Below are 12,003 nucleotides of genomic sequence, written 5' to 3' on the forward strand. Positions count from 1 at the left end.
TACCCTGTATTTAGAGGCTATTTTCCAAGATTTTTCATATTTATGTCTCCTAATCTAATCACTGTTCCCAACCACTCCCATCCACTGACCAATGGACAGTTGGAGCGTATTATCCATATAGTAAAAAAGTACCTCCAGGGTTTCACTAGTTCCTGTCAGCACAGGTGGTCTCCTACGTTTTACAGGAGTTTTCAAAACAAGTTCAATAAACAAACAAACAAATCACACCTTGTATTTTAAGGGTCTTTGTTTTCTTAACTTTTTATTTTGAAAAAATTATGGGTTCATAAGAAGTTGCAAAAATATGTATAGGAAGATCCTATGGACCCTTCATCCATTTTTCCCCAGTGGTAACATCTAGTATAACTATAGTATGATATCAAAACCAGCATTGATATTGGTGTGATCCACAGAGATGACTTAAATATCACCAGTTTTCCATGCAGTCATCTGTATGTGTGGATAGCTTTATGCAATTGTATCACGTGTAGATTCTTTAAATACGATAACAGACAAAATACAAAACCGATCCATTTCCATCAGGCTACCTAATGCTACTCCGTTATAAACCTACTCACCTCTCTTCCTTTCCCCTTCCCCTCATTCTTAACCTTTGGCATATACTTATCCAAGCTCCGTATCTAAAATTGTGTTATTTCAAGAAAGTTACATAAATAGAATTATTGGCTCTCTCCTTCCTTCCTTCCTTCCTTCCTTCCTTCCTTCCTTCCTTCCTTCCTTCCTTTTTTCACTTTCTGTTCCCACCAGTAATGCAAGAATGATCCATATCCCCTGCACCCTTGACAGCATTTGGTGCTGTTTTTCATTCAGGTTGTTCTGTAATGTTATAGCCGTATCTGAGTGTGGTTTTAATTTACATTTTCCTAATGATTAATAATGTTAATATCTTTTCATGATTTTATGTGCCATCTGTGCATTCTCTTCAGTGAGATGTTTGTTCACTCTTCACGTTGCCTTAGGCCCCAAAGATTTTCTCTTTTCTTCTACCAGTTTTAGAGTTTCATATTTTACGTTTAAACTTATGGTCCATACCCATTTTGAGTTAACTTTGTATAAAGTGGGAGTATTTCTCCCCCCGCCCCCTCCCAGAGATGGCTAGTTACTCCAACACTATTTGTAGAAGGGGCTATCCTTCCTTCATTGAATTACTTTTGTAAGTTTGTCAAAAATCAATTCAAAAATGCCATTGGAATTTTGGTCAGGATTGCACTGAATCTACAGATGTCTTTGGGAATTATGGACATATTAACAATATCTATTCTTTCTATCCATGAACATGAAATATCTTTCCATTTTTTTTGTGTCTTCTTTATTTCATCAGTGTCTTATCATTTTCAGTGTACGGATCTTCTACCTCCTTGGTTAAATTTATTCCCAAGTATTTTATGGTTCTGTATGCTAGTGTAAATGTAATGTAAATTGGTTTTTCTCTCTTTCTTTCATTTTTTGTATAGTTCATTGTACAGTAAATTGTACAGTACAATACATTGCATAGTACAGAAATGAAATTTTTTCATAATAATTTTTATTATGTTATGTTAGTTGCCATACAGTATATCCTTGGTTTTTGATGTAGTGTTCCATGATTCATTAGTTGTGTAGAGCACCCAGTGCACCATGCAATCTGTGCCCTCCTTACTACCCATCACCGGTCTATCCCAGTCCCCCACCCCCTCCCCTCTGAAGCCCTCAGCTTGTTTCCCAGAGTCCATAGTTTCTCATGGCTCATCCCCCCTTCTGTTTACCCCCCTTCATTCTTCCCTTCCTTCTCCTACCGATCTTCCTGCTATTTCTTATGTTCCATAAATGAGTGAAACCATATGATAATTGTCTTTCTCTGCTTGACTTATTTCACTTAGCATAATCTCCTCCAGAAATGAACATTTTTATATGTTGATTTTGTAACCTGAAACTTGACTGAATTTACTTGTTATTTCTTTGTTTTAAAGATTTTATTTACTTATTTATTTATTCATTCATTCATTTTAGAGAGAGAGTGAGTGAGAGAGAGAGCACAAACGAGGGGGAGAGGCAGAGGGAGAAGCAGACCCCCACTGAGGAGGGAGCCCAATGCAGGCCTCAATCCCAGGACCTGAAGATCATGACCTGAGCTGAAGGCAGACGTTCAACCACCTGAGCCACGCAGGTACCCCAAATTTGCTTATTATTTCTAATAGTTTTTTAGTGGAGTATTTAGGATTTTCTCTATATAAGATCAAATCATCTGCAAATAGAGATAATTTTATCTTTTCCTTTCCTATTTGGACATCTTTTAATTGTTTTTCTTGCATTACTGCTCATGTGGAACCACTAAAATTCCCAGATAGCCAAAGCGATCCTGAGAAAGAAGAAGAAAACTTGAAGCATCACACTTACTGATTTCAAACTTTATTACAAAGCTAGGACAGTCAAAACAGTATGGTACTGACATAAAAACAGAAAAATAGACCAATAGAACAGAATCAAGAGCCAAGAAATAAACTCACACACATATGGTCAATAATATTTGACAAGGGAGCCAAGAGTATTCAATGGGGAAAGTCTCCTCGATAAACAGTGTTGGGAATACTGGATATTCACATGCAAGATAATGAAATTAAACCTCCATCTTACACCACTCACACAAAGTAACTCAAAATGAATGAAAGACTTAAATGTAAGACCTGAAAGCATAAAACTGCTAGAAGAAAACATAAGAGAAAAACTCCTTGACATTGATCTCGGTGAGAAGTTTTGGATATGACTCCAGAAAAGCAAGTAACAAAAGCAAAATTAATAGGTGGGACTACGTCACACAAAAAGCTTCTGCACAGCAAAAGAAACAATCAACCAAATGAAAAAGCAACCTATGGAATGAGAGAAAATATCTGCAAATCATACATCTGATAAGGGATTAATATCCAAAATATATTAGAAACTCATATAACTCAATAGTAAAAAAAACCCACAAAAGCAAAACAACAACGACAACAAAAACAAAAACAGTTCAATTAGTTAATGGGCAGAAGACCTTTATAGACATTTTTCCAAAAAAAACCCATATAAATGGCCAACAGGTACATGAAAATATGCCCAACACCCTTCATCATTTGAGAGATGCAAATGAAAACGACAATGAGATATCACCTTACACCTCTTAGAATGTTATCATCAAGAAGACAAGAGATAACATGTTAGTGAGGACGTGGAGGAAAGGGAACCCTGTGGGTTTTTGGTAGAAATATAAATTGGTACAGCCACTATGGAAAACACGACGGAGGTTACTCAAAAATTAAAAAGAGAACTACCATATTATCCAGCAATTAACTTCTGGGTACATAGCTGAAGGAAGTGAAATCACTATCTCAAAGAGATACTATATCTCCAAGTTCATTGTAACATTATACACAGTAACCAAGACATGGAAACAACCTACATATCTATCAACAGATGAATAGGTAAAGAAAAAAATATATACCAGGTTTTCTTTATCTGTATCTGTATATACATAGACATATAATGGGATATTATTTAGTCCTGAGAAAAGAAGGACATTCTGACTTTTGTGGCAACATGGATGAATTTTGAGGGCACTCTGCTTTGTGAAATTATGCTAAGGTTAAATAGAGAAAGAAAAATATTGTATGATCTCCCTTATATGTGGAATCTAAAAAAAATACAAACTTAGAAATAGAGTAGAATAGTGGCCAACAAGGGCTGGGAGTCAGGCGAATGGGCAGATGTTGATCGGAGGGTATGGAGTATAGCGACTATAGTTAACAGTACTGTATTATGTACTTGACAGTTGCTGAGAAAGTAAATCTTAAAGGTTCCCATCACACACACACACACACACACACACACACACACACACGTGGTAATTATGTGAGGTGATGGAGGTGTTTATTAACTTTACCATGTTAATCATTTTACAATATATATGTGTATCAAGTCCTCACCTTGTATACCTTAAAATTTACATGGGGTTATTTTGCCAGTTCTCCATAAAGCTGGGGGAATTAAAAAAAAATAAAAGTGAAAAGAAAATTTTAAAAATCAGTTGGACATATCTATGTCAGTCTCTTCTATTTCTGGGTTTCCTATTATGTTCCATTTTTCTATATGTTTGTCCCTCCATCAATATCACACAGCTTGATTACTATAGCTATAAAATAACCCTTAACATTGAATAGAGTTATTCTTCCCATTTTATTATTTTTCAAAATTTTTTAAGCTATTTAGATCTTTTGTCTTCCATATACATTTTATAATAAGCCTATCTATATCTGTAAAATCTTTGCTGGGATTGACAGGAATTGTATTAAACCTATGGATCAATTTGGGGAAAATTGACCTGTTTACTATATTGAATCTTCTGATCCATGAACACGGTATGTCTCTCCATTTACATAGGTCTTCTTTGATACCATTCATCAGAATTTTGTAACTTTTAGCATCCGGTCCTGTACAAATTTTATTAAGTTTATACCTAAATGTACATTCAGTACTGCCGAGGTTATGTAACTTGTCCATGTTTACATTGCTAGTGTACCGGTTTTCTAGAGCTGCCATAACCAAGTACCACCGACTGCATGGCTTAAACAACAGAAATTTATCGTCTCGTAGTTCTGGAAGTTAGATGTCCTGGATCAAGGAGTTGGCATGGTTCGTTTCTTCTGAAGCCTCTCTCTTGGCTTGTAGATGGCCATCTTCTCCCTATGTCTTCACATGGCTTTTCCTCTGTGTACACTGCTGTCTCTCTGTATGGCCAAATTTCCTCTTCCTCTAAGGACACTAGTTGAATTGCATTAGGGTCCACTCTGATAGCCTCATTTTAACTTAATCACTTCCCTAATAGGCCATATCTCCAAATGCAGCCACATTCTGAGGTACTGAGAGTTAAGGAGGACTTCAACATATGAATATTCTGAGGTTGACCCTATTCAGCCTATAACAGTTAGTGACAGTTGATGATTCTAAGAGTAGTCATTTGCATCTCTGATTTGCATTAAGCATTAATTCTAACAAAGCATAGTAGAAACCCAAACAGATCTTCAGGGACAGGAAATTTGTTCATGGGTACTATATGTTTATTTTCCTCTAAAACCAGTAACAGGCAACATGCCGTGGTCAAAGTAGAAACCACAGGGGCGCCTGGGTGGCCCAGTCGTTAAGCGTCTGCCTTTGGTTCAGGGCGTGATCCCGGCATTCTGGGATCGAGCCCCACATCAGCTCCTCCATTGGGAGCATGCTTCTTCCTCTCCCATTCCCCTTGGTTGTGTTCCCTCACCAAGCTGTCTCTCTCTTTGTCAAATAAATAAAATCTTAAAAAAAAAAAGTAGAAAGCGCAGATATTATCATCCGTGGGACTAAAGTGATGAGATATGCTTGGCTGAAGCACTATGTTATAGGTATGTTCATGTCCCTTCCAGGAAAACAGAAAAATTCTGGCAAGGTGAAGTCAATAAAGGCATGATAAGGGCTGCAGATAGTGGGTTCATGTTGATTACTAGGGAAGGCTGATTGGCTCTTACCATGTTGACTCCAGTCCATCTCACTTTCCACTCTCAAGCTAGCTTTGAGATAAACCAAGCAGAAAATATAATTCGAATTCAAAAGACTTAGGGGCACCGAGTGGCTCATTCAGTTAAGCGTCCGACTCTTGATTTCAACTCAGGTCATGGTCTCAGGGTCGTGGGATTTAGCCCTGAATTGGGCTCCATGCTCAGCGTAGTCTGCTTAACATTCTTTTTCTCCACCTCCCTCTGCCCCTCCTCCTGCTCTCACACTCATTCTCTCTCTGAAATAAATAAATAAATCTTAAAAAAGAGAGAGAATTCAAAAGTCTTGGGCCAAGAAGATGCATTAAGTTTCCTCTTGAGAGCAATTGGGAAAGATTTGACCTTGGAAGTAGATGTGGAAGATAAATGGTCTCCCATAGGTGAAACAAGTTCTACTGGGGCCATAAAGATAGGCGCTCTGATTTCTCACACATAAAGCTGCCACCCGAGGCTCTATTAATTCCTTACCTTATTTGGAGAAGATGTTTTAAGACTTTGGGGAGATGAGTTAAATGTTCCCTCTCCTTCATAGGAGGCATTAACATAGAGAAAATGCTTCTTGAGATCTGCAATTGGCTGGAAAAGGAAAAACTGTGGGGAGGTGCTTTCTTCATTAATAACCCCACTGACTATATCTCTTAGTTGACTTTGAGAAGGAACCATATGATCCGAGTCTAGATCAAGACTCAAGACTCAAGAACCTGCTCTTTAGCCCCAACATCCAAGCAATGGTGCATGTGAGTATGGGGAAGCACCTAGTATGTTCAGGAACAGGGTACTAGGACAGTCCTCTAAGCTTGTCTGGAAAGAAGACAGGGGGAGGAAGGGAAGGATCTTTATAGCTCATGGTTGTCGATGAATGCAGAGATCTCAGTCTGAAGTTGCTAGTGCTTGGAAAGAGATTTGGGCATGAGTACCTCAGACCTGCCATGCTCAGTGGTATGAATATGGTTGACCCTCTCTCATGTCTCCTATCCTTTCTAGGGGATTAACACAGAGGCATCTCTTATTCTACAAGATATTTAAATGAAGCAGAGAAAGGTTATAGCTTTAAATGGTAGATCACTTGAATTTCAACAAACACAACTATAGATTCTTCTTCTTAGTTCTATTCCAAATCTTCATAACCTCTTTCCTTCCCAATGGTCTTTCCTCAGCTTTTGAATCTTTTCTCAATGTCCTTCTTCTCAGAAACTACAAGATGCTCTTAGCTAAAGACCCGTAAATTTCTCATAGCATGGAGTACAAGGTAGATCGAATGGAATTCTTGGAAATAGAGAAGAGGAAACTGAGTTGAAGGTTATTGGCAAAATAGAATGGATCCCCTCCACTTTGAGGGGGCTTTATCTATCGTGATTTGTTACAGTGTTACATATGCTTTTATAAGGTGAATTCTTCACAAAATTGCATTAAGACATTGGGTTAAGAGTCAGAGAAGTAGGGGGAATGAAGCTGTATTTAGAACACATAAGAAGAGGACAGCTATGTGGGATTAATAAACAATACCCATCATATTTTCAGTAAACACTAAATTTATGTATCTTAATCCTAAAGAGAGAATATGGACAACGAGAAATGATTCTGCTAATTCTCTGTCACTTAGTGTCAGGCCAAAAGGGCTGAATCACTGCCTCATGCCCAGTTGTCTGCTGGTAGAAACTTGGAGTTTAATCTCATCTTCAAAGGTGCATGGTTTTCTTTGAGAGTATCTCAAGGGTGGTAGCTTTCACGGCAAAATCACTTCACAGAAGCATACTTGAATGAGAATATCTTTTTTAACTTAGGGGGGGAAAACAGCTTGAATAAACTGTTCTGGTATGTAACAAGAAAAAAAAAAATAAGACATCCGTTTGCTCCAATTCATCCATATTTACTGATAACTCTTGTTTTCCTCATGAGTCAATATATATCTTTCAAACTTCCCCTTTTGAATAAATGACTTCACCATCCTCCCATTTGCTCAAGCCAGAAATCTCACACACAAAGAAATAAGCCAATCTCATTTTGTTTTTCCCTCCTTCCCATTTCTAATGTATCAGCAAATCGTGGTACTACCTAAAAAATATATCTTGATCTGTTTACATTTTCTTTAGTCAAAATCAGCATTCTCAGCTGGATTATTTTGATGGCTTTCTAACTACTATCCTTTCTTTGATCTTGCTTAATTATCCATTCCTCACAAAGCAGTCCAAGTGATCATTTAAAAATGCAAATTTCAATATGTCACTAGGCCCTCCTCTACTGTAATTTTTAAGTTCTCCAATGTGTTTTCATCACATTTGTGGTAAAACAAAGTTCCCGTGTTATCTGTAAGGCCCTGTGAGACCTGACCACTGCCTGGGTCCCTGATGGTATCTATTGTCTCTCTCTTGTTTGCTCACCAAGCTCCAGACATGCTAATTTCCCCCTCTAAATGGAACACTCTCCCTCCACATCTTCATGGGGCCAGCTGTCATGGTTATTCAGGTCCAGCTCAAATGTCACTTCCTCAGAGCCAGAGCCGCAGTCCCAGATCATCCATTACTAAACTGTATGCAACATCCTCCCCCTCAGTCTCTATTCAGTTGTGCTGTTTTATTTTCAAATTGAACTTCTATTTATCTAAGTGCTTCTTATTTCTTTTCTAACTTCATTTATGGCTTATAAGATCAGTGACTTCAGTACTTAAAATGTCATGCTTATCACACAGAGGAGGCTCAAAAAATCCTGGGTGAATTAATGTATATACATATAATTGTATAAATGCATGTGTGTGTACGTACATATGCAATACAGATATGTGTACATGTACGCATGTATACATATATTTACATATAATCGATGTATAGATGGAATGGGTTTATGTATGTACACAATATGTTAGGTACTTCACTAGGTGTTGAGCAAGGCAAATCAAACATGGTTTCTATATTCGAGTAGTCCACAATCTAGTGGCAGAAGGGATGTTGAGACCTTCTTAAAGGACATACCTCTTCCCTCCATGAACAGGCAACTCTGTAAGCAGTAATAGGGCTCTCATTTATTATTGCCTAAGACAGGTTCAGAAGTGCATGGCTGGATATGAAAGGAAGGAGATCAAGAAGATGGCTGTTTAAATACAAATGGAGAATTTGAAAAGGGAGAAATCAGGTTTACATAACTCTAGGGAGTTATGATAATGGGTCTACAGAAAAGTAAAAAGAAAGAGAAAGAAATTACATGGAAATAAGATAATTTTTTTCAAACTGAAGGAAAAAGTCAATCATGAGCCATATCCTTAGCTGGCCTAAGCATTTATTCCAGCTCCAGGGCCTGCAATTATCTAACTTCCAATTAGTCTAGGCTATTATAATGAACAGTGAGTAGCTCTATAGTGACTGGGAGGAGGCTAATAAGCACATAATGTTTGTCTTCCCAAAACTATTCCATGAAGTAGGGAGGCAAAGTACCTCTTCCTCCTATCTGTCTGCTCCTTAGCAATGGTGGTAGTGGTACAGCTTTTCTTTCCATATGTGTTTTCCCTTAGACTCCTGGGACTTTTGTTGAGAATTCAGAGAAGTCCTAAATGTGCAGGATAACGTGGGTTAGGAATCACTGTGAAGGTAAGCATAGTCAGGTCAGGGTTGGGTTCCTTGAAATCCTTCAAGTATGGATTCTTCTGCATAGTTGATGGACATGGTTTCTAAATGTAGTGTGTATCAGAAATTTCCTGGGGAACTTGTGAGAATGCAGATGATCATATGAAACACCAAGGATTTAGTGAAGTAGGGAGGGGATCGTCCCTGGAATACACAGTTAAGGACACAGAGGATACAACAAGTTGTCCTAAGAATGTATTTTGAGAAACAATGGCTTATACTGATGTCATTATTACCTTTAAGAGAGAATTCTGAGATGATATAGTTGGAGTGATACCTTGACAGTGGAGCTTCATTTCTGTGGCAATAACTAAGAAAAAAAGACATCTCTTCTGGATAGACCCAACATGTGGCCCAACAATAGTTCCAGTTCCTTCCTGTTGACTGGTTTTCCAGGCTTGGAGGCAGTTCACCACTGGATTTCCACACCCTTCTTTTTCATCTACATCTCTATCCTTTTAGGCAACAGTACCCTCCTTCTTCTCGTTAAGGAAGACCACAACCTTCATGAGCCTATGTACTACTTCCTGGCCATGCTGGCAGCCACAGACCTAGGGTTGACCTTGACCACAATGCCTACGGTGCTGAGAGTCCTCTGGTTGGACCACAGGGAGATTGGAAAAGTAGCCTGTTTTTCTCAAGCCTACTTTATACACTCACTTGCCTTTGTAGAGTCTGGTGTTTTGCTTGCTATGGCTTATGATCGTTTTATTGCCATTTGCCACCCCCTTAGATATACCTCTATACTCACTAATAATCAAGTTCTGAAAATTGGGCTGGGAGTTCTGATGAGGGGCTTTGTATCTGTTATCCCCCCGATCTTACCCCTTTACTTTTTCCCCTATTGCCATTCCCATGTCCTCTCCCATGCATTCTGCCTTCACCAGGATGTCATCAAACTGGCCTGTGCTGATACCACCTTCAATCGCCTGTATCCAGTGGTGCTTGTAGTCCTTATATTTGTGCTGGATTCTCTGCTTATCCTCATCTCCTATGTGTTGATACTCAAGAGCGTCCTGAGCATTGCCTCCAAAGAAGAGAGGGCCAAGGCCCTTAACACCTGTGTCTCCCATATCTGCTGTGTCCTGGTTTTCTATGTCACAGTGATCGGATTGTCTCTGATTCATCGGTTTGGGAAGCAGGTCCCACATATTGTCCACCTCACTATGAGTTACATATATTTTCTTTTCCCTCCACTAATGAATCCTATAATCTACAGTGTCAAGACCAAGCAGATCCAGAGTGGCATTCTTCGCCTTTTTACTACCCATAGAGTTGAAGTGTGATCTCTGACCATCATAATCCCTCAAACAGAGTGTGAGAACTCTTGAGTTTTGGCAGGGAAACAAAGAAGTCTCCTATCAAACACCCATGATCAGATCTCTTGGTAAAATACTTGTTAAAGTAAAACTACAAATTATCCTACATGATCTCTGTAAGCTCAGGTCTTTGGTCTAATCTAATTTGTGCAATTATTCAAAAGAAAATTTTTGTATACTTTAGCCACTCAATTTTTGTGTTAACAACACTCAAGCTGTTTAAATGTGTGTCTATAATGTATCTAAAATATATTTCTTTGGGGTTCAGAAGGTGGCAGATAGGAACAGAGTTATAAGGATATAAAATAATAGTTGGTTTGCATAAAATAAAGTTTGGTCTATTTATATCCAATCCAATCTAACTCCCATGAATTGCTCCACAGATATTCACACAAATTGTGGGAACCTGTATGTTTGGCCACTGATGGCCTGGAATTTTCCTGTAAAGAAGTATGAATTCTTCCTCACTCAGTGTTGTAATCCCTTATCATCCCAAACATATCATTGATGCTTCCCCTTTCCATCAAATGATCATTAATTTGTCTCAAGAACTATAAGCTTATATTTATTCCCCAAGGCAGGACTTACTTATGAAAAACTAGTTTGTGATAAGAGGAACCATGGATAAAAGAGAAGAAACAGACGTAGTCAGTACTCCCTTCCATCTTTTCCCTCATTCTTATCCTACTACTCCAGACCTTTAGCTCTGATGTTGGTCCCACCTCCAGAATATCCACCAGTGGCTAACTAGACTAAGTGGAAGAGATGATTTCTTCTCTCTCCTTTTACTACGAAAAAGCTTGAGGGACTGAAGGAATAGATTTCCACATTTTGATTGAAATTTTCTGATGAGTTGGGAAGCGACTGCAACTCAAAATAGCCTCCGAGGTGGAGGCTGTGTTTTCATTACATCTCGATCAGGGCACAGAAAGAAGAAGGGGAGCCAGGAGAAGGAATATATGAAAGATGCTATTGATGTGATTGGTGCTTTGTCCAGATCACTTTACAGAACTGTGCACCTACTCCTTGCTCTCATGAGTGTTAGCTGCTCACCATTCACATTTGCTGCTTTCTTCAGGTTACTATTCTCAAGTCAGTTGGAACTGCTTCACCAAGATTATAGTCCCTTCTTCCCAGGAGGCAGACCATAGGCGAAGAACAGCTCTTTCCCTCCTAAAGCTAAACTCCAGTTGGGACTATGTCCTTGCTTATCTCCTTCCCCTGCCTACCCTGTTTTTTCTTGCCCCCTGTTTCCAGAGAGTATTCATTAATAAATTGCATACATCTGAATCCCTGTCTCAGGTTTTGCTCACAGGGAGCCCAGCACAAGAAAACTTACAACTCTCACCTCTTTCCTGATTCATCAAGAGATTTAATTATGAAAGGACTGCGCTTATAAAAAGAGAGCAACTGTATGTTTTACTCACTGTTTTCATTCTTGTATTTGATGATATCCAAGTAACACAGCTTGGATACTAAACTCTGTGTATGTGTGTGTGTGTGCGT

General features: G+C 38.6%; 1 protein-coding gene across 1 annotated transcript; it reads left to right on the top strand.

Moving 5' to 3' along the window:
* The first annotated feature begins 9,525 nt into the window (after window positions 1-9,525).
* LOC123803742 (olfactory receptor 51B5) lies at window positions 9,526-10,464 on the top strand. The gene has a single exon (XM_045815399.2). The coding sequence runs from the start codon at window positions 9,526-9,528 to the stop codon at window positions 10,462-10,464; it is 939 nt and encodes a 312-aa protein (XP_045671355.2).
* The last annotated feature ends 1,539 nt before the right edge of the window (window positions 10,465-12,003 follow it).

The sequence above is a fragment of the Ursus americanus genome, chromosome 16 (genome assembly GCF_024610735.1).
Source record: "Ursus americanus isolate L20-20 chromosome 16, mUrsAme1.1.p, whole genome shotgun sequence".
NCBI classification, from domain to species: Eukaryota; Metazoa; Chordata; class Mammalia; order Carnivora; family Ursidae; genus Ursus; species Ursus americanus.